The sequence below is a fragment of the Rhodamnia argentea genome, chromosome 3, assembly GCF_020921035.1.
Source record: "Rhodamnia argentea isolate NSW1041297 chromosome 3, ASM2092103v1, whole genome shotgun sequence".
Lineage (NCBI taxonomy): Eukaryota > Viridiplantae > Streptophyta > Magnoliopsida > Myrtales > Myrtaceae > Rhodamnia > Rhodamnia argentea.
Window position 1 is genome coordinate 27810487 of NC_063152.1, and position 22352 is coordinate 27832838.

Here is a 22352-nt window from a genome sequence, read left to right on the forward strand (position 1 = left end):
CTGTGACTGTCATTTAGATTGCTTATTGGCCACACATTTCTAATCTAGCTCCATAAGACTATCTTCGAGCACACCTTCATAGATCACTCTGTTCTTCAGATCAACACACTCATCATGCCATAACGCTAGAGAGCATTTTCGTGTAGAATAAATGATGCCACAGACGGCACGTATACAACCAAGTCCAAAATCTTGAGGCAACACAGGCTCAAATCCAATCACCAATTCTTGTTTTCACTTTCCTGGAACATAATGTATTGGGGATGTTTTCAGCAAGAATTTTCAATTTCAGGACTGAAGAGACCTTGTGCATGCCCCTAGCAATTTAGGAGATAGGCGGAGGTTACATCTCCCTAAGCGAAAAATATCAAAGGAAAGGAGCTGGGATAGGAAGTAGCCTAAACTGAGGCGAGATGCAATTATTTTACCAGACATAAAGTTACTTTGAGAGTACAATACAGATAGAGAAGCAACGTGTCAAGCTAAGCAGCATTGGCGTCATGATTTTCAGCTGCTAGGCGCATACACATAGCAAGATGATGCATAGTGCAATCTTCTGATGCTATAATAATGGAACGACCTGATCACTGGCAACTCATACATGGCTTCATCTCAACACTCTGATTCTTCAGACTTCTAATTAGTCTGTTTTGCCAAAGTACCTTAGTGCAAATGCGAGGCCCAAGATCAGCAGGGGAACCAAAAACTGCAAGATTTTTATCACAATCCCAGAAGATTGGACCTGGCCAGAAGGCACCTGCGTTGGTGGAGTGTACTCACTCTTTGCTGGAAGAGTGGAGCAGTCAACTTCGCCGATATAATACTTCTCCATCATCTCTCTTGCAGATTCACTATGACCAACATCTTCAAATTCATCAGTTGCATCTTTCCCTACACAACCAAACCAGTGCAATTGATAAATAACAATTTATGTCGTCACATCAGTGTGAAATTTAAGGGACTAATATTCGTTTCACCTGTATTGTTTAGTAAGACTTCATCCCCTCCAGGATGATCCTCCAGAAAAGGAGTTACCTCATAGACCTAAGACAAAGCCACTTGCTGTTTATATAGTCCCAAAAGAAAACCATAAAATTTCCACATGCCATGTACCAGAATATGGCTCATAATGTTTAATGCATTTTTAACAGTGATCAACTAATTCAACATCACATCAAGAAACACATTAGAAGGAGAAAAAATTGGATACAAGGAGTTGTATTTGTATAACGTCCATTATGAATCTGTAAAACCATTCATGTAACTATACAGAAAGCCATCAAAGAATTTTCATTCCGTGTCATTCTCTAACTAAAGTCCCTTTTGCAAAGGAAATGATCTCAAGAATCATGACAGAAAGGAGAACTCGTTGACAAAACAGATATGAAAAATAAAATAAAAAAAAGATATATTTTTCATTTCTATCTCACGTTTTACAACACTATCGACTTGTTAAAGAAGCATCAGTCCATTCTATAGATTATTTAGAAAAGCTTCTGTTGGAACAATAGGCAACTATAACGGGCATGTATGCTCAAACATGGGGTTAGTGAAACTGGAGAACTGAAGGTACTGAGAGGGCCAAGAATTCTCCACGATATCCACATCAGTGAATTAAAACATTCAGGTTTGCAAAGGCCAGTAACACTTGATGCAATATGCTGAAAGGGAAATCTAATCATTGCATTAACAAGTGAACAGGTTAGTCGACCAGAGCAACTAAAAGGAACTCCTCAGGGACATAAATTCTTTTCACTCTCTCAAGCAAAAGTTCCTCCTGGAGTGTTTCAAAAGCTCAGGCCATTACCCAAAGCAGCTTCCTTCATCAGGAGAATATGCAAAAGAACATATAAGAATGAAGAGGCTTGCCGGAAGCCCTTTGACCTCTAGCTGATATATTTGGTCTAGTAATTATAAGATACAAGGAGTTCAGAAAAAAGAAAAATCAAAAACAGAAGCCGAAAATAGAAAAAGGACCATAGCAAAAGAATTGCAAGAAGTAGCTTAGCTTAGCTCAATGGGGCTCGTGCCTCAAGGAGGGAAGATCACCAAGCAATTGAAAGAAAGAAGCTATATAGGCAGATATAGCAACCGCCCAAGATCGTTCTCTACTGACGAGTTGAGAGCATTCTCATCCAAACAGTAAAGGGCTAAGAAAGAGAACCTCAATCATCAGAAAAAGGACAATGCATCTTCAGAACCATAGCCTCTGTAAACATGCATAGAGGGGTTTCCCAACCCAATCCAAGGTACATTAAGCTACATGGACGGCAGATCTAGAACGATTAATACCGATGGCAGTCCAACAATATAGCAAGTAATCCGCAAGCGTGCAAGCTCACTGTAATAGAGCACACACAAACAAGAAACGCCCCAACCGAGACTCCACGGGTGATTTGCTCACGATCTTCCCAATTACACAATACAGGAAAAATGAGAAATAAGAAAAAGAACGGAAGAAGGAAGTGACCTTGCCAGAGATAATAAGCCAGCAATCGTCGCGGCTGTTGTGGTCAGCGACCTCATCAAAGGAATGAACTTTAGGATTGGATCCCATGTCCCTTCAGTTCACTAACTGCTGCTTCCACAGATCACTTCTCAACGCAACCAGACTCAAATCTGTCCAAAAAGAACAGAGACACACTGAGAGAGAGAGAGAGAGAGAGATTGCCAAGGACAATATCAATCGACCCAGAAAATTCTTACACAGTAGAGAGACGGAATGGCCCCTCTGATGAGTTCTTCTTCTTCTTCTTCTTCTCCTTCGTTCCGCCGACGAATTACGACCAACTAGGCAGACTTCATTCTTTCAGGCAGACTTAACCGCTCTGTGGCTGGCTTCTACAGTTCGTGCCCATTCACTGTGTCTGGTCAACGACAAATAACCAACCAATGGCCTGGTCAATCTCGTTGACCAAAAAAAAAGAAGACGGGTCAATTTTGTTAACTCTCATTTACATCCTATCAACATTTTAAATTTTGCCAAACCTTATAGGAAATTGGCAACGTTAACTTAAATAATTTACCGACTTTTCCCTTGTTAATAATACAATCTCTTATTCGATTAACTTAAAATCATTTCAAAATTGCTCACTAATGAGTTACCAACTTTTATCCGTATAACCTATTGAAGTTCTAAATTTATCGATTGTTAGAAGAAATTACCAATCTCCATTTGAGTTACTCATCAATTTTTTCTAAGATTAAATCATCAATTAATTTTAGGTTACCAACTTACATTTGATCACTCACCAAACTCTATTAAATTACCAATTCATACATGAAATTTCCAATGTCTCATATGCCTTTTTTTGGGAATTACAAACTTTTTTTTTTACATAACTTACCAACAATTTAATCTAACAAAATTTTATACCCGATTACCAAAGTTAAGATGAATTGTTGACAACGTTTCTCCCTTTAAGTTACTAACTAAATCTAAGTGACCAACTTTTGTCCGTTACCTCTGTTGATATACCTGGAAATTATCAACTCCTTAAACGAATTACTAATATATATTTGCATTATTTACCAATACTTACCTACTCTTATATGATATTATCCTCGAGTTGTTTGTTAATACCATAAGCTCTTCTTTTCCCTTCACCCATAAAACCTTAGAGGTTATGGGTGGACAAATCCCGTGTCCAAGCACCCGGCAACTCTCTTTTTCATGGTTCGAAAAGTGAATACGTTAAGTATATAAAAAAAAAAACTAGGATTTTGTAGATTCCTTACTTATAAATTGTTGTGCAATCGACACGATCACTAAGCAGAAAAGGAAAGTTCATAAATTATGGTACCAGAGTTTCTTGGAGTTAATGTTGATTCTTGTGTAAAAGTTCACATTCTTTCATTTAATTTCCAATGTCATTTTGGAGTCTGAACACTTCAAAATTGCTTTCTAACTTTTTGCTGATGTCTCAAGATAAGTTTGGGAAATTGCTGAAATATGATTGTGGGGGTATTTGTGAGATTTAAAAGGGGACATTAGATGTCGTTTGAGAAATCGATCGTGTACTAAATGCATGGGAAATTGTTTTACTAGGTGTCTTGCTTATTATTGAGTGATGGCAAAATGAATAAGAAATGTCAAAAATTAAAGGATGTGATTTGAAGTTCTTAAACCTTAGTTGTGATTCATTATCGAAGGATAATGGGTAAGCAAAAGTTGATCTTATCCGAGAAAATTACCCAATCATTCCTAAACCTTTTATATGGATGTCAACTTAGTCTTAAACTTTTCAATTTTGCTAATTCTGTCCTAAACCATTATACCAAATTCCAATGTAATTCTTCTGGCCAATTTTCGATTGCTATCGGCGTGATCTGACACATTATTTGAATATGAGATCAATCCCGAGCGTGAGGAATACCCATCCTTTCGAAAGATCATAGCGATTCACTTCCGGTCTTGAGAAGTGCCGATGTGGCGATCCGGTCATCGTCAATCGTCCATGCCGGTGAAAATTGGCCGGAAGAGCTACATTTGAATTTCGTACAAAGGTTTAGGACTAAATTGATAAAATCTAAAAGTTTAAAATTAAATTGGTGTCCATATAATAAGTTGAAGACTGATTGAAAAATTTCTACCATCCTATTCGGGTTTATTAAAGTACTAGCTTGCCTTGATGTAAAACATATGACCGATTAAATAAAGGGTAGGTAGTTAATTATGTAGGAAGTGACTAAACCTAGTATGATAGAACGCCAACAGACATAGAGCAGTCCTTCAAGTTGGTGGTTCTTGTGGTCGTGGACATGGACAAGAAGTCGATTGTCGTGAGCAAGAAGAGCTTTGAATCCCAAGTTTAGACAAATGAATGACCGAGCACGTTGCTTTGTGCCCTAATCAAGAGGACATAAGTACCCCATCATCACGTTCATCAGCTGGTTGGTATTAAACAAAATAACACAATCACAATCGCTGTTTAGGTCTGACACAAGGCGCCACATCGACGAGTCAATAATTTTCACATGAAATAAAACCCTAGCAGAGGCTGCAACACAAGATAATTCCATTCAGAAGGAAAGCCAAGCGCATCAAACAGCAACAAGAATGGTCGGCAGAGAAGACGTCCGAGTTGTAATCACACCATGGCATCTGCAAAAACAGCCGGCAGACCTGGAAAAATAAGCCAGTACATGTCCATGACCAAGAACAACGAAGAAAGATGACGACGAAGGTTGTACATGCACATGCAATGACCGGTCGATACCGTGATTTCGATAATAATAGCATGATAAAATTTCTTTGGATGTGTAGACAAGTCGACCATCTTGCATGTCTATCTCATTGATCAAAACGAATACATTAAGTTGAATCAATGACCTAACTTCATATGTACATGTATATATGTATTTAACTAGCGGATCTCAACTTTAAGTGGAAAGTAAGACAGAAAAGATAACAACAGGATTAACTGCATAACGCCCATTTAATCTCATTTCAACCTTGGTGTGTGTTTTGGTGGAAAAAATGGGGAAGAAACCATACTTTACCTAGATAATGATACAAATGGTTCATGAACTTTTTTCCAATATATAATGTGATCCCTGAACTTTTGATTTTTTCAATGTGGTTCCTGAACTTTATCCTAATGTGCAATGTCATCTCGGAACTTCTAATTTTTTCAATGTGGTCTATGAACTTTTGGTAAATATTCAAATTAGTCCCTTGATTATATAAAAATATCCGATGTCATCATTTCATTACTTTAAGTTCAGGGTCAATGCTAAATATGTTTATCTAGTCCAATAATTCGTTTGAATATTTATCGAAAGTTCGGAGATCGCATTGCATAGTCAAAGCTGAACGACTATTTGTGTAATTTTTTCAAAGAATAAGGACAAGTTGTCTATGCCTATAGAGTGGCGGACACCTGGCGGCCCACTGGGCCCACCGTCAAAACTTGATCACCAATCAAAGCCACTACCCTGACTTTTTCTTACTTGGATTCATGCTTTGGTACTTTTCTACGAGGGACCCTCTAATCACAGGACTTGTTACTTCAAGTAGGAAAATGATTATATAAGATCAAACCTCTTACAGGACTGCCCTAAAATGACACTCACGGAGTACGTTTTGTTTATCCAATGTAAGTCTTAAAATTTTTTTTTTTCATTTATTTATTACGATTTTCAAAGTTTTCTTGACTTATGTATGTTTTTTTCACTACTTCTTATCAATTTTTTTAAGATAAGCCTATCTCCATAAATTGACTCTGCACTCATACATCAAATTAACATCATGGATGAAATGAGATTGTGCGCCTACTCCGCACCCAACTATGTATTCCTTGACATACTTGTTAGAAAGAACTATGTATTATATCTTATTGATTTGTTTTGAGAGTAACTTACGATAATAGACAACGTTAATCCAAATACACAAACTTGTGGGTCAAAGGTTTGTCGGTTTACTTATGTGAAAGGTCTTAGGAAACAATAAAAAGTTATTCACCTATATTCTACAATTGATGTGGTATATGTAGTCAATTTAGCTTTCAGAACTATGTGAAGTTTATCTAAGTTTGTGGCATTTCAATGGCCACCCCCGTGGAGCCATTCTTATTGTATAACATGTCTTGTAAGACTTGTCTCCAAAGAATATCTTATTGTCGTCTCCTCGTGTCGTCAGCAGCATGACAAGTGAAAACAACCACATTGTAATGTGCACAATTATGCGAGGGACTTGTGTTTTTGGTAGCTTCAAGTATAAATGTGTATGTCACTGGCTTTGTCATGATTTATGATAAAGGGAAGGAAGTAATATGGCAGATTTAGCACTCAGATTTATAATGGTGAATCAAGTCAAGACCATCAAGTGTATTTGCTGAAGGGAAGATGGGTGCCCAATGCCAATGTGCTTTTGTCACAGACAGAACAATTTATGACCACTCATTTGGAAGGTTGGGCATCTTGTACATCAGATCACCATATCATTATCTATCTGTCTCTCCATGGTACAAAAAAGTTCAGTCCTTGTTTTGCACTTTTCTGTCTGTTTTACTTCAACGACAAGAGTTGAAAGCTGGGGACTGCTCCTACTCTCGACATATATTGCTTGGAATTTAACAAGCGTTGATGCCTATGGTATTGCACTGATGCAAATTAAAGAAAGAAGGAAAGCAACTTGCCTTGAGGAGATTGAAGGAGAGAGTGGTACTCGTCCTTCTGCTGATTGTTGTTGGTGACAAGGAGTTGGTGAATACAACCAGGCTTCATCATTTGATCGTCTTTGTCATTTATCTTGCTCCCCAGCTCGGGATGGATCTTCTTCTTCAACATCTTCCTCATCAACTGCATGCATTGGGTTGGCATTCACTACATCTAATAATCTTTACCCTTATTTTGTCATTAGTGTTGTTCGTGTCTCCAAGAACAAAAGTACATACTATTTGAGATTGGGTTTGCTAGCTGCCGGTGTTTACTGTTTACCACCTAAGGAAGTACTTAAGCATGCTAAAAGTGAAAATGAAAAGGAGCTTAAGGATACCACATGTTCGATCCATAATACCTCACACTATTTATGTGTATATTCATCTGAATAACTTCAGCAGAGCCAAAATGAAATAACATTGACCTCTAAAAGTGATATAGAGGCTCTCACTTTGTGGAGATACATACCTTAGCTTGTTGAGAAAAATGACACTCACCCGGTGTAGTTTTCTAGTGGGGCGTGAATCCTCAGACACCATGTGATGAATGAGCTTCTTGGCAAAAGACTGGCCATCTTTCTTGGTTGAAGCAGGGTCTTTTTTCGCCAACGGCTTGGTGGGTTGATCAACTTCACTTGGATATGGTTTTCCTTTGACATCAGAATCTGCTGAGAAGAGGTCGGCCAGGGTCACTCTCTGCCCTTTCTTCTTCTTTTCTTCTTCAAACACCACTCCCTTGGCCAGCTCAACGTTGTCCACCACCATTGACCTGCGAGGTTTAGCAATCTCATCTGTGTATTGATTCAGTAGTCGCAACTCATCATCGAGGACGAGGTCGTTGTTGCAGAATGTTGTCAACATCAGAGGGTTCTGTTCCTCGTCCTCCACATTCGGTTCCTCCCGGTCACCAGGATAGTGATGGAGATCATGCTGATATTCTTCCTCTTCCTGACTCTCATGATGACTCTCCAAGAAGAGCTCATCCTTTTCTTGGTCCAAGGGTTTCAGCGGGTCATAACCAAAAGTTCCAATTGTTAATATCCCGTCTTTCCAACCATCCAGCACGCCCGCGAATGTGAGCCCTTCAAGTAATGCTAGCGCATCCGCAGTGATGGATTCAGGATTTTTCACGCTTCGGCCTAGCTCATGATCTGCACAAACATTTGAAAAAAAAGAAAGAAAGAAAGAAAGAAAGAAACTTTCAAGTAGTGATCCCGCAACCTTCTGTAAAGTTAGTAACCGCTCTAGAACACCGTTCCAACGACATTGATGCGCAAAAGCACTCGACAGATGCACGGGATCTGGCAGAGAAGGAACATCATGTCGTCTTTGGGGTAGGGGAAAAATTAGGAAACTCAAACCTTGGAGGACGTTAGGATTCAACCTCTTCCTCTTTTGCACCCAGTTAAAGATCTGATGAGAGGATGACAGAAAGTGATGAGCAGACTTGGACAGTATTAACAAACAAGCTGAGACATGCAAAAGAAAGTCAGGATCGTAATAATAACGGCAGTGGGGGGTGAATGCAAGAACCTTCATTCTCCCTTTGCAAGTTGGCGGACGGTGAAATGAAACAAAGTGTCAAGAGCGAATGAACGAGGGCAAATCAACGAGGGTGATGAAGAGGGAAGCGAAGAGAAGGGCCGTGGGCAACCCCGGTGGAAGAATGCCGTGAGGACATGTGGCTGGGGGAGCGGGACCACACTGTTTTGGGGTTACATGGCATGTCGGATCAGCAGCAACCCATGTCCATGTTGGGTCTTGCTGGCACGATCGATAGATCGATATTCTTGACGTGATGTTGGTTTTTAACTTTGCTCGATTCAGAAAGACAGGGAGAGGCTCCATTAATCCATTTGAATTAAACGGGTCATTGCATAGCATGAGAGCAAGAAGTTGCATAAAAAAGAGAAGGGCCTCTTTGTGCTTTTTTTTAGCTCATCACAGCAAAATTCTACAAAAATTAGAGTTTAGCTGAAAGCCTATTTTCCTTCAATTGGTTTATCATAGAACTAGTGCCTTAGATTATATCCTTAGGGTTCTTTCTAGGATTTTAGGCTATCTATATGTGCAGTATATTCTTTTTTAAGAAGCTTTTGCATTGAATCGATAATGATATTGATATAGTTTATCTCTCTGCACTTCGAGCTTTGTGGCGCCTTTGTGCGTGTAGCGAGTTTTACTTGTACTGCGAATCGCGATTCGTGTTACCCGCGTTTCCGCTGCGCCGAGCGATACCAGGACAGGTTAGTCCCCGGGAACCCTAGGGTCAATACTAGTTGCTTTGGGACTGCCGTTTGAGATTGAGAGATGAAGGCCGTTTGACGGTAGCTCTGAGAGTATCTTATTCTTGACAAGTTACAGGACAACGACTGAATGAGACGACTGCTCAGTTGGAAGGGCGAACAAAATGTTCGGTTTGAAGCTCTCGGCTTGAAGACAAAACCGGATTAGGGTAACGATGTGGTGCCATTGGGGTGGGAGTCACGCCTATGCCCAACCATTCAGTGAACCTACTTTGTTATGAATAACGATTCGCTAGCTGTTACTTTCTCTTCTTTCTTTTTCTTTTTCTGTTTTTTTGGCTACGTGGGTATGTTTGATAAATTAAAGACAAATCATAGTCAAGTCACATCCATATAAAGATGGATATGATGCGACTTATTTGTTGGCAAACCAAAGCGACAGTCAACAAATAGTAGTGGATAAAGAGATGATACAACAATGGACGGGGCTGGGACAATCCCCATCATATTCAACCAAGTTAGGGGGAAAAAATAAAAATAAAAGACCAAGCAAAGAAGAAAAACCTCCAAACCGAATTGATATTCTAATTGTTTAGCTTGACTTGTTTGTATAGACAGAAGCGTCATCGATACATATGTTTTGAATAAGCACTGGCAAAATGATATTCATGTATCCAGGCATTCAGTACAGAAACTAGCATTCAAGCCCGACTTTACTGTTAATCAAAAAGGAGCGTCAACAGAAAGCTAAGAAGATGTTCGAAGCAGTTGTAGTCGAAGCAAGATGCGTTTCATCTGCAGATGGGAATCATTTGCGGCATTCGTTCTTTCCCATCCTAGAACGAAAACGAAAGGGATTAGGGGATGGCATGTTGAGAATGGAAGAAGAGGTGAGTAGATGTCGAGAAAGAAGATGGCAAATGCCAGAGCTCATTTCGACCAGTAGCCATTTGTCGCGCTGCTCGGGCCTTGGAACATCATCGGGTGGTGCAGCGTTTAACATGGAGCTTCGGATTCTTTCTGGACCTCGTCTTCTTCAATGATGGAGAGGGTTTGGTCGTGGCGGGTCATCTCCGGTCCCCCTCCCAACTCGAAATTCCCACATATCTTTCTCCCTCTTGTTTGATTATGCACAAAACCCACATATGTTTATTCCCTCACACGCCCATAGTAAAAAATTTAGTCTTATTTTTCAATATACAATTGATTAACGTGTAAAATGCAGTATTTATTCCCAGGATGTTTAAGTGACTACTTACCTAATACTTCTTCCAACAAAAAAAAAAAATTTGCACAAAACAAATTGTTAAAGTTAAGAAGAATTTAAAAACTAGATAGTGAATGGTAAAATAACGGGATTAAGTGCACCGAAAGTCCTAAAACTTAATTATGAAGGTGCAAATGAGTTCTAAAACTTTCAAAGAGGTCAATCAAGTCCCAAAAAATTGTCATGAAAGTGCAATTGAATCCTAAAACTTTCAAAAGGTACAATCTAAATTCTAAAACTTAGCACCAAAGTACAGTCGAGTCCTGAACTTTTTAAAAAGTGCAACCAATGGAATGACTTGACTGCATGTTTCTAGGAAATATGTTCCATGTCACAATGCAAAAGTCTCACGATCTTTTGAAAGATGTACGAGGACATTATTTGTCTTTGTCATGAGATTTGACAACATTTAATTGTGGTAATGGCAGTACGTCAAGGATAGTTCTGCAGGGGCTTTATAAGGAAGGCGGATCCGTATCAGGTGCTTTCATTTCTTCCGATGTTTGGTCTACGGTAACTCAAAAAAGATTTAGCGAAATGAAGTCTGATTTTCAATTGATCACCGCTGGCATCTAACCTCGCAAATCTATTTTTATGTTCTAGTTTTCAGAGGATCTGTCTATTAAGACGGAACATAGAAAATCAGAATAATGAGCCCAAAATAAATAGTAACATTGCCATCCGTACAAAGCAGAAACACTTTCATTTTATAAATGCAACATACAAGCGTGTTCCAAATAGGAGTACATGGTAAATGATTGACACACGAGATGCTTCATTTCCAATGGAATCCACGGTGTTTGAATATCTCCATCAAGTATTACATTAGCGGTTAATTCCCCGTGCAGGCATTAACTCGCAATTTCACAAGAACATTGCGTAATCCTCCTCAAGATCCAATTTCGAGATTTGGTCTTTAGCATGTAGAATGAGAGTGGATATTCATATCATGGCCTTCGCTATCTTTGGAGTTGATCGTCCAAAGAAGTGGCCTTAAGAAGAAATGAGATGGGGGAGGCGCGATGGATGCCAGCCAGAACTTTTGTAGGGAATAGGACCCCCCCACCCCCATCATCATCAGATTTGGCATCTCCCCTACCCTTCAATCACACTCCTTCATACGCTAGATGGACCTCCAATTCACTGCTGGACACCACCCACAAGTAAGGGCGTCAGAATTGAACCAAGAACTGAATCCAACAGGACCGAACCGAACCGAAATTTCGTACATTTTTAATTCGGTTCAGTTCTCGGTTCGGTTAATAAAAAAACCGCAATTTTTTTATAGGCTCGGTTCCGTTAACTGAAACAAACTGTTCATATATAAACTCATGTACTCATGGTTCGGTTATGCTCCCGGCTTCTCAAGCTCAAAGGCGTAAAACCCTAAAAAAAAAAGGAAAATCGAAAATCAAATCGAAATCTGAGGCGAACCGAGTTTTCTCGGTTCTATTCTGCTCATGATGAGTTTTGGTTCGGTTCAAGTATATTCCCTAATGGTTCAGTTCAATTCTGTTTTTTGAAAACGGAACTAAACCATTGACATCCCTACCCACAAATTTCCTTTCAAGAGTGACTATTCATCTCCTTGTATTCAAATTAATACGCCCGGGTCGAGAGACGCGTGGGCGGCTTCCCTACTTACTCGGCATGCTTATGGAAACGTGTCAAAATGTCTAGCTCTGTTTCGCACCCGGTGAAAGGCTTTCGTTTGAGTAATCAAGATATGCATCCATGCTCTGCAAACCAAACCACCAAAGAAACATCTCGCAGAGGTCTGTCTATCTCCATGTCTACGCAACCGACTTTGAATGTGTTGATGCATCAAGGCTGCACGATCTATTTTCTGTTGAGTCGGTTTGTTAGAGTCCTATTTTTTAGGGTTGTTTAGTTGCATGTTATCTATTACGTTAGTTTGTTACTGATTTATTCTATTAGTTTGTTGCGGATTTATTTTGTTAGTTTGTTGCAGATTTTTATGGATCAAGCAATTTGTTGCTTAGTGGGTAACGTGTGTTTAGTGGGCAACAAACAAAGTTTTAGTCTGTACTTAAGTATTTTTCAGTTTTCCGAATAAAGAGAAGCAGTTTTTCCTTTCCATACGTTATCTTGCTGTAAATACACAGTTTTTTTTGTCAATTCTTGTTTTTTTTTTTTTGTTCTTTGAAAAAACAACATTAGTATCAGAGCCAGGTTGATCTTAAGGGGTTGTAAGTGACTTGTGAGGTTGATTGAGAGGAGTGTTTGCATCCATAGAAGACGAAGGCAAGATGGAAGCAGGATCGAGTGTTTTTTCAATGGCTCCACCGGTGTTTGATGGAGAAAATTATCAAACCTGGGCGGTGAGAATGCGAGCCTATCTAGAGGGTTGTGATTTTTGGGAAGTCGTGGAACAAGATTATGAAGTTGCTCCCCTTCCCGACAATCCAACCATCAATCGGATCAAGTTTCACAAGGAGAGGACGACAAGGAAGGCAAAGGCAAAGTCTTGTTTATATCTTTGCTGTCTCACCCGCTATTTTCAGCAGAATTATGGCTTGTGAATCGGCGAAAGCTATCCTGGGACTTCCTCACGGTGAGTATCAAGGAGATGAGAGGATCAGAAGCATGAAGGGGCTAAATCTGATCACGTAATTCGAGAGACTGCAGATGAAGGAGTCCGAGACAATTAAGGAGTATTCTGATAAATTGATAAGCATTGCAAATCAAGCAAGAGTTCTAGGCACTCGACCTCTCGATAATAGGCTAGGGCAGAAAATTCTTGTCTCTTTGCCCGAAAGGTTTGAGGCAACCATTGCCTCTTTGGAGAATACTAAGGATTTGTCTCGGATCAAGTTGGCAGAATTGCTTAGTGCTCTACAAGCACAAGAGCAGAGGAGGTTAATGAGTTTGGAAGGAAGTACGGAAGGAGCTTTGTAGGCCAAAGAACAACAGAATGTAGGAGGGAAAGATAAGAAGTGGAAAGGGAAGAAATGGAATAGCAGTAGTGGTTCGGAAGCTGCTGCAAGAGGGAACAGTGCGGGTAACTCCAAGAACAATTGGGGAAGGTATTCCTCATGTCAAGACTGTGGAAAACAAAATCATCCGCACTTTAGGTGTTGGAAGAGGCCGGATGTAAAGTGTAGAAAATGTCATAAACTTGGACACATTGAGAAGTTCTTCAAAGAGAAGGGAGATCAACAGCAAGGTGAGGCACATGCTGCAGCCCAACAAGAGGTAGATCAACTGTTTGTTGCTTCTTGTTTCTCTTCTAGTACTCCATGTGAAAGTTGGCTTGTTGATAGTGGTTGCACAAACCACATGACAAGTGCTGAAAAGTTATTTATAGACCTTGACAAGTCATTGAAGTCAAGAGTGAGGATTGGGAATGGGGAGTACTTAGAAGTGAAAGGTAAAGGGACTGCAGCAATAGAGAGTTGTGCTGGAACTAAACTGGTTTCTGATGTGATGTATGTGCACGAGATTGATCGAATTTGCTGAGTGTGGGACAGTTGGTAGAAAAGGGATTTAAGGTGATATTTGAAGAGGGGAAGTGTTTAATCTTTGACTCCGGTGGTCGGGAGCTGTTCAAGATAAAGATGCAACAGAAGAGTTTTTCTCTGAATCCTCTCAAGAAAGAGCAAGTGGCATTCAAGTGCCAGGCCGGTGATTCGTAGATATGGCACAAGAGGGTGGGGCACTTTCATCACAAAGGCGTCTTGTTCATGCGGAGGAATGAAATGGCAACCGGGTTACCAAGCCTGGAGGAGCAAATCACAAAGTGCAAGGCTTGTTTCTTTGGGCAAACGAGACAAGACTTCCCTTCAAGGAATCCACTTGGAGAGCTACGGAGAAGCTACAGGTGATTCATACAGATCTCTGTGGTCCACAAGTGACTCATTCACTAAATGGCAGCAGGTATTTCATTATTTTCATTGATGATTATACTAGAATGTGATGGATTTACTTCATGAAGCAAAAGTCGGAAGTTGCTGAGGTATTTCTGAAGTTTAAAAGATGGGTTGAGAACCAAAGTGGCTGCAAGATTCAGGTCATCGGATCTAATAATGGAGCAGAATACACCTCACAGAGGTTTAACTCTTTTCGTGAAGAGGCTAGAATTGAGCATCGACTTACCGCTCCTTACTCTCCACAGCAAAATGGAGTAAGTGAGAGGAAGAATAGAACCATTATGGAGATGACTAGGTGTCTGCTGCATGAAAAGAATATGCCAAAAGAATTTTGGGCAGAAGCAGCAAACAAAGCAGTTTTTTTGTTGAATAGGTTGCCTACAAGGGTATTGGAGAAGAAAACTCCCTTTGAAGCTTGGTTTGTTGTCAAGCCAATTCTAAGAAATTTGAAGGTGTTTGGTTGTCTATGTTTTTCTCATATTCCACGAGTCAAGAGAGACAAGCTTGGGGAGAAAGCTGAACCTGGAATCTTTGTTGGCTATAGTTTAGTGTCAAAAGCCTTCAAGATCTATCAACCACAAGCGGGGAAGGTGATCACTAGCGGGGATGTTTAGTTCCTAGAAAATGAGCAATGGGACGGGACGGATGAGTCACAAGGGAAGCACAAGGAGGTCTCACTGGAACCTGACGAGATGGTAGATGATGTTCCAGTTAGAGGTATCGGATCTCTAACCGATATATATCAGAGGTGTAGTGTGGTTGTTTTGGAACCTGCTGGTTATGAGGAAGCTAAAAGTGATCAGAAGTGGATGAATGCAATGAAGGAAGAGTTGGCCATGATAGAAAAGAACCGGACATGGGAGCTAGTGGAGAGGCCTGAAGACGGGAAGGTAATTGGAGTAAAATGGGTTTTCGGGACCAAACTCAATCCCGATGGCTCGGTGAATAAGCATAAGGCCGGGTTCGTGGTGAAGGGATATGCACGGGTTTGGGGAGTTGATTTCTCAGAAACCTTTGCTCTTGTTGCAAGATTAGATACAATTAGAATGACTCTTGCTTTGGCAGCTCAACAAGGATGGAAGGTGTATCAGTTAGATGTGAAATCTGCTTTTTTGAATGGAGTATTGTAGGAGGAGATTTATGTTGAGTAGCTAGAAGGTTTTGTCACACCAGGCCGGGAGGAGAAAGTTTATTTGCTGAAAAAGGTTCTCTATGGCTTGAGGCACGCTCCCAGAGCATGGTATAGTAAGATAGATGAGCACTTGCTGGGTCTAGGTTTCAAGAAAAGTCTTAGTGAATCCACTCTATATGTCAAGAGGTTAGTATCCGACTTAGTGGTGGTGTCTCTTTATGTGGATGATATCTTGGTGACAGGAAATAATAGTGCTCGGATTATTGCATTTAAGCAAGAGATGATGAAGATGTTTGAAATGACTGATCTTGGTGAGATGTCATATTTTTCGGGGATGGAGGTTAGGCGGAATCAGAATGAAGTTTTTATCCGTCGGAAGAAGTACTTGAAGGAGATCCTGAAGAGATTCAACATGGAGGAGTGCAAGAGTGTGAGTACTCCAATGGGTCAGAAGGAAAAGTTTCAAAAGAAGGATGGATCGAACACAGCGGATGAAAGAGTTTATAGAAGTTTGATCGGCTGTCTAATGTATCTCACTACAACTAGGCCAGACATCATGTTTCTTGTAAGTGTCTTGTCTAGATTTCTTAATTGTGCAAGTTAGTTGCGGATGGTAGCCGCAAAGAGGGTGTTGAGGTACTTGAAAGGTACTCTTTCATATGGAATTAAGTTCTACAAAATTCAAGAGTTTAAGTTGCGGGGGTATTCTGATAGTGACTAGGCGGGATCGGTGGATGATATGAGGAGCACTTCAAGTTATTGCTTTACATTTGGGTCGGCATGCTTTTCCTGGTGTTCAAAGAGCGGGATATAGTAGCACAATCAACTGCTGAAGCCGAGTTTATTGTAGCTACTGCGATTGTGAATCAAGCATTATGGTTGAAGAAGCTAATGGATGATCTGCATTTGGAGCAAGAAGAAGGCATAGAAGTATTTGTGGACAATCAAGCTACTCTGGCCATTTCACGTAATCCAGTATTTCATGGAAAAACAAAGCATTTTAAGGTCAGGTATTTCTTCTTGAGAGAAGTGCAAAAGGCTGGAGAGGTGAACCTGGTGTACTGCAGTTCAGAAAATTAAATTGCAAATATATTCACTAAGTCGTTTCATGTTGGTCGATTCGAACTTCTCGGGGCAAAGTTAGGAGTGTGCAAAGACTTGATCCGGAGGAGAGTGTTGATGCATCAAGGCCGCACGATCTATTTTCTGTTGAGTCGGTTTGTTAGAGTCCTATTTTGTAGGGTTGTTTAGTCGCATGTTATCTATTCTGTTAGTTTGTTGCGGATTTATTCTATTAGTTTGTTCTAGATTTATTTTGTTAGTTTGTTGCAGATTTTTATGGATCAAGCAATCTGTTGCTTAGTGGGTAACGTGTGTTTAGTGGGCAACAAACAAAGTTTTAGTCTGTACTTAAGAATTTTTCAGTTTTCTAAATAAAGAGAAGCAGTTTTTCCTTTCCATACGTTCTCTTGCTGCAAATACACAACTTTTGCTGTCAATTCTTTTTTTTTTTTTAGTTCTTTGAAAAACAACAGAATGTCTAAAGCTGTTCGCTTTAGAGGCGCATGTGTTCCCGGGTGGGATTTGGGCCTTGGGGCCTTAACAAACATCCTAAGAAGTGGCCTCAACAACTGATCCCAGATTCAAGGCCTATCACTGCAGAGGCTGAGTCTGACGTCCGATTGTTTTTTTTTTGGTAAGGTCTGACGTCCGATTGTTGATCTCCTATGGAGCGGATAACGCATCTTAGTCATGCTAATTGCCTCGGACCTCTGCTAGTTTCCCACAATGAGGTATTCGGCATCTATTACGCATCCCAAAAGGTCCTCCCCCGTAACAAAGAAAGCCATTGCATGCTAGCCTAGCCAGCTAACAACCTAACATCACCTGGCTGTTATCTTAGTTGTAGAGCGCCTTCCTTCCTTCCTTCTTATATCGGAAAGATTTAGCAGTATTTTTCTATTGACGACATAGTCGGGAGAGCACGGTACACTGGTGTACAAGAATGAGTATGTGAGGCTGGATTTGAATGAGCGGGCTCCAAATGGTGGATTCCTGCAAAAAAAGCATGACCGACAAGCCGACAACTCTCCGCGGGAAGGATAGTGTAGTATGGTAAGGACATAATATTCTGGTTGATTTGTTGCATCCACTATCCACCTAACTCCCACCATTACATTGATCGTGATTCGATATTTTTTTAGTGGAGGAAGGTGATGAATCTTTCTAAGAAAAACTGAGTGTTATATGTGGAAAGAGACATGAAGAGGACTGATGATGGAGGTGGCCCTCTACACGGCCCCCACCCAGCCTATGATGTTGGATACATTGACCCTTGTACAAGTCATGCTAGGATTACTACGATATCTGCATCTTCGCTGGACATTTCGTTTGCTTTTCAATGGACTTTGATTGTTTGATGATTGCCAAAAACAACGCTCAAAGGGACGACTGCAGATGGGAAGACAGCTACACAGATACATGCAGGAACGCAATTTGTACACTTTTTAACTTGGATTCGCTGGTTCGGGGGGTTATTTTTAATACAAGATAGGATCATCATCGCATCTCCAAATCTCAGTAGAAAGGGAAAGCATCTTCGCCAACTAATTTAGTACCCCACCCCACTTCATTAGCAAAAAGCGTAGAATAACAAGGATAAAAAATCAGACATGAAGGGACACAAAAGGTTTTCTTTAGTTGGCTCCTCCTTTTTGACTCTTGTCCCGTGTTTTTTGCCCCTTTCTCTTTTTGACCCTTTGTCTTTATGGGTTTCGGGTTCGTGCTCGAACCTGAAGAACTCCACTCGAGTATCGCCGCTCGTCCTTGATACCCAACTCAGCAGGAGCAGGCGGACGGCTTCTTCAAGTCGCTGACATCTTCCAAAGCACACCCTGAGCCTGAAGGCATGACATGAATCTTCTTGGACGACCCCGTGTACAAGGCGGCATTGCTCGTACCATTAAGGTTGTTCCCAATCAGATCCCCACCGCCACGTTCCAGTGCTTTCCTCTTAGCAATGACGCCGTGGATCTCCTCCAACAGCCTCAGGAAGGCGCCGTCCACGTTGTCGCCGCTGAGCGCGGAGGTCTCTGAGAAGAAGAGGCCTTGGTCTTGCGCGAAGTCCACCGCGTTCTCTATGGGGACCGCCCTCATGTCCCCGGCGAGGTCGGCCTTGTTGCCGATGAGCATGATCACGATGGAGTGGTTCGCGTGGGCACGGAGCTCTTCCACCCACTTGGCCACATGATCGAAGCTCTGCCTCTTGGTGATGTCGTACACCAGCATGGCCCCTAGCGCTCCTCGGTAGTATGCGCTCGTCACTGCCCTGTACCTGTTCAATTCATTGCTGCAATTGATTATATCGAACCACCGACCATTAGTTGCCTTTGCGTATGCATTAAGTACCCAATGCCTGGAAATAAATACAACGTGGGATCTGAGCCATTAATTCAGATGGATCGTACATAAGACGGGCCGTAGTCCGACGTATTTTTAACGGCTCAAATCACTCTGTCCATAATAAGACTAGACGAGTGTAGATAAGAATTTATGGAACGAGAAGGGGACCGGACCTTTCTTGGCCGGCAGTGTCCCAGATCTGGGCCTTGATGACTTTTCCGGCAATGGAAACGGTTCGGGTCTGGAACTCGACGCCGATGGTGGACTTGGAGTCGAAGCGGAACTCGTTCTTGGCGAACCTGGAGAGCAGCTGGGTCTTCCCCACGGCGGAGTCGCCGATCACCACCACCTTGAACACATAGTCGATCCTGTCGTGGCCGTTCTCTCCGTAGCTCTCCGTGTCGATCCCACTCATTTCTTCCCCCATATTCTTTGCTTCCACAAAAATGGTGCCAGCAAGAAGTGAAGTGAAGGACCAACAAGACGAGAATGTCGACTCTCCGACCTCGCTACTACTTACCTAATCTGACACAGATACCGCTAGCTAGTGCTATAATGCTGGGTTAGGTTTGGGCATTAGTTGCCTTTGGTCACGGAGTAAAGTGGGGGCAAGTAGAGAGAGAGAGAGAGAGAGAGAGAGAGAGAGAGAGAGATTACAGAGGTTGATGGGTTCAATTTCAAAGGTAAAAAAGAGAAAAAGGAAGGAGCAAAGGTTACAGGGGCATCACATGAGTTAATAAGTGACAAACTCGGCGTTGCCTCCTTTATCCTTTTCTTGTCAGTGCTTTTGGCATGGCATGGAGGACGTACCCTAACCCTGGAGGCATTATTGCTGTATTATACAGTGACTTGTGTTGGGAGCCGGCGACGACTCAGCAGTGTCTCTACTCCTTTCGCGACTCATGATCTTCTCTTCCACATTTAAAAAGAAAAAGAAAAAGGGAAACACTGTTGTATTGTCGATCAAAGTATGCTGGTATTACCTAAAAGCGAGTGGCAGTGAACACGGTGATTAACTCGGACAGGGAGACATCAATGATTAATACGCAGCCCCTTTTACCTGGAGGGTTGACCTAACTTCCCAGTTGGCATTGATTATCTCTTTGCAGAAGACATCTCATGCTCCCGCGCATAATTGCCATGCATGTTATGGAGGATTCTTTAATGTTGAAGGCTTCTTTCATCTATGACGTCACTCTGGCCCTGTCGCTGGTTAATTTTGCCATGCACGGCAAGAAAAGGTTTCTGTAGCTGTGGATGAACTGAGCTGTGAAGGACCCCAGTGCGTATGAGAAATAAAAGGCTTCGCAGCTACTCACTCGTAATACGAGGGAAGATTCAAAATTGGCAACGTTTATCTTTTTATACGTTAGCACCGACACTTGCTCACGGTACCATGATGTTCCTTGCTTGCATGGAAAAGTGTAATTATGGAGGGAGGGAAGCCCGCAAAATTTGGACAAAAGTTAGCTGTCCACAACACCCCGGACACCTTCATCAGTACAACCGAATCTCAAGGACAGGGCCAGGTCGTTCATTTGTAAATCAAATTCAAATGTAGGGGGCGTGATACGCGAAATGAATTGTACGTCCCCCCGACACGTATGTTTGATTTCCAATGTATGTTCCTCTCACGTTTGAGATGTTTATAAATGTCATAAAATTTGTGTTGCAACAACATGTAGTGCATATTGTAGTATATTTAGTCGATGGCATGATATGATATGTAAACGAAAAAGGGTACATTGTCACTTACTACTGTACAGCTTTCTTTCTTTTGGACTCGTGTCTATCATGAAAATCTTTGACGTGGAGGCACTTCGTGAACTCTATCCATATCATCGTTTCGTTTCATCTTGTGGCTGACTGACCTAATACCGTAATTTCAGGGTTTCATTTGAAACAATCCAATTCATCGGTACAAAATGACAAAACTCAGCTTGCAATATGCACCTATCAATAAAACCCAACCACAAAATGCACCGAGGGGAGTTTATCCTCTTCGTTTGCATCCTTACCTCTCAGTTCTCCCTTCACAGCTTCCAAATGGAGATCTTGTCGAGCTGCCTCTCCTCCACCCTCCACCTCAACAAGCTCCCGACCTCCCTCCATCCCTCCTCCTCCTCCTCCTCCTCTCATCACCTCCACTTCATCTCCCAACGACACCCTGCCGCCGCCCCTAGTTTTCTTTCTTCTTCATCTCTTCACTCCTCCTCACCTTCTAATTCTCTTCATATTACTAGCAGCAACGCCGACGGTCGCCCTATATCTCCGGTCACAGTCCACAGAAAAGCTGCCACTGGCTATGCTGCCGCTCTCATGGACGCGGCTCAGCGTAACCACTCCCTCGGACAAGTCGAGTCCGATGTCCACAGGCTCTCCCTGTCGCTCCGCTCCTTGCAGGATGGAGAAATCTTTAGCGACCCTTACGCGAGCCATGCCGATAAAGGACGGGTGCTCAAGGAAATATCCAAGCAAGGGAGGTTCCACAAGCACCTGGTTGCGCTGTTGAAGATGTTCATACGCAAGAACCAGATTGAAATGGTCAGCGAGGTGTTGGAGGAATTCAAGAGGATCTACCGCGACATGATCAGTGGATCAGAAGCAGTGTTGTCATCGCAGGCAGTAAAAATGCTCAATGCCGCCAGCGTAAGGAGATCATTCACTGTTGATGAGATTGAGACCTCGGTTTCTTTTGTTATGTAATGATATGCGTTGTCCGTTTGTGTCGGCTTGGAACTTCCTTTCACAACCTTGTATTCTGGTACATGAATGGAATCGACTTATGTCGATTTACAACATCATCAACGCACTTTTGGGGACAATGACCTCATCAATCAACTATCCAAGAATCCATATCCAACACCGTAGAAAGGAAGCAAATTTTGCAGCGGACTAGGCTGTCGAAGCCCACGGACGCAATTCGCTACCATCAAATTGGGTTGTTTTACCTCCTCCAGCTTTTTTGGACATTTTAAGTGTAATGCCCACTTACAGATTGGGTTGGTTAGCTGCGGGGATGGCCATGGTTTTTGTTGAAAGAAGATATTTTATGTTTAGTGGTTACTTTTACCCAAATTTAACCAAACTTTCGCTAACTATATCAATTTCCAAGTCTAATTTTCAAGTGACTTGATGTTTGTGCCAACGGAAGCTTGTCACTCGAACTTATAAAAATCTGATTCAATATTTGTAAAACATTTCCAAACTATGTATTTCCGAAAACCTATGGTTAATAGAGCTTGTTTTTTTCCC

At 41.6% G+C, this 22352-nt stretch overlaps 4 protein-coding genes across 6 annotated transcripts; 1 reads left to right on the plus strand and 3 right to left on the minus strand.

Annotated features, from left to right (window-relative positions):
• Positions 1–394: 394 nt before the first annotated feature.
• On the minus strand, positions 395–2862 carry LOC115753537 (cytochrome b5-like). Of its 3 annotated transcripts, none has more exons than XM_030692180.2 (4): positions 2707–2862; positions 2471–2619; positions 978–1044; positions 395–891 (listed from the first exon to the last, which is right to left on the minus strand). In XM_030692180.2, exons 2-4 carry the CDS (start codon positions 2555–2557, stop codon positions 641–643), a joined length of 405 nt encoding a protein of 134 aa, XP_030548040.1. In that variant the 5' UTR covers positions 2558–2619; positions 2707–2862; the 3' UTR covers positions 395–640. The 3 variants fall into 3 exon arrangements, with proteins under 3 accessions (XP_030548040.1, XP_048132727.1, XP_048132726.1); XM_048276770.1 differs by lacking the exon at positions 2707–2862 and adding an exon at positions 2672–2690; XM_048276769.1 differs by lacking the exon at positions 2707–2862 and having other exon boundaries at positions 2471–2666.
• Positions 2863–4877: 2015 nt separating this feature from the next.
• On the minus strand, positions 4878–8768 carry LOC115753530 (protein TILLER ANGLE CONTROL 1). Its single transcript, XM_030692170.2, has 5 exons — positions 8694–8768; positions 8522–8573; positions 7659–8311; positions 7140–7302; positions 4878–5125 (listed from the first exon to the last, which is right to left on the minus strand). The coding sequence occupies exons 1-5, from the start codon at positions 8697–8699 to the stop codon at positions 5091–5093; spliced, it is 909 nt and encodes a 302-aa protein (XP_030548030.1). The 5' UTR covers positions 8700–8768; the 3' UTR covers positions 4878–5090.
• A 9525-nt stretch (positions 8769–18293) lies between these two features.
• LOC115753533 (ras-related protein RABA3-like) lies at positions 18294–19724 on the minus strand. Its single transcript, XM_030692174.2, has 2 exons — positions 19271–19724; positions 18294–19029 (listed from the first exon to the last, which is right to left on the minus strand). Exons 1-2 carry the CDS (start codon positions 19522–19524, stop codon positions 18534–18536), a joined length of 750 nt encoding a protein of 249 aa, XP_030548034.1. The 5' UTR covers positions 19525–19724; the 3' UTR covers positions 18294–18533.
• A 1350-nt stretch (positions 19725–21074) lies between these two features.
• LOC115753516 (ATP synthase subunit delta, chloroplastic) lies at positions 21075–21803 on the plus strand. Its single transcript, XM_030692147.1, has one exon. It carries the CDS (start codon positions 21075–21077, stop codon positions 21801–21803), a length of 729 nt encoding a protein of 242 aa, XP_030548007.1.
• Positions 21804–22352: the final 549 nt, after the last annotated feature.

Excerpts from the sequence above, each read along its gene's own strand:
- LOC115753537 (XM_030692180.2), bottom strand. The coding sequence starts at position 2,557 with ATGGGATCCAATCCTAAAGTTCATTCCTTTGATGAGGTCGCTGACCAC. Across the intron at positions 1,045-2,470 it reads GGCTTATTATCTCTGGCAAG|GTCTATGAGGTAACTCCTTT; the intron begins GTCACTTCCTTC and ends GCTTTGTCTTAG. Across the intron at positions 892-977 it reads AGTCTTACTAAACAATACAG|GGAAAGATGCAACTGATGAA; the intron begins GTGAAACGAATA and ends TTGGTTGTGTAG.
- LOC115753530 (XM_030692170.2), bottom strand. Across the intron at positions 8,312-8,521 it reads GAATCCTAACGTCCTCCAAG|ATCATGAGCTAGGCCGAAGC; the intron begins GTTTGAGTTTCC and ends ATGTTTGTGCAG. Across the intron at positions 5,126-7,139 it reads TCTCCTTCAATCTCCTCAAG|GTCTGCCGGCTGTTTTTGCA; the intron begins GCAAGTTGCTTT and ends TTATTTTTCCAG.
- LOC115753533 (XM_030692174.2), bottom strand. The coding sequence starts at position 19,524 with ATGGGGGAAGAAATGAGTGGGATCGACACGGAGAGCTACGGAGAGAAC. Across the intron at positions 19,030-19,270 it reads GACACTGCCGGCCAAGAAAG|GTACAGGGCAGTGACGAGCG; the intron begins GTCCGGTCCCCT and ends TGAATTGAACAG.
- LOC115753516 (XM_030692147.1), top strand. The coding sequence starts at position 21,075 with ATGCACCGAGGGGAGTTTATCCTCTTCGTTTGCATCCTTACCTCTCAG.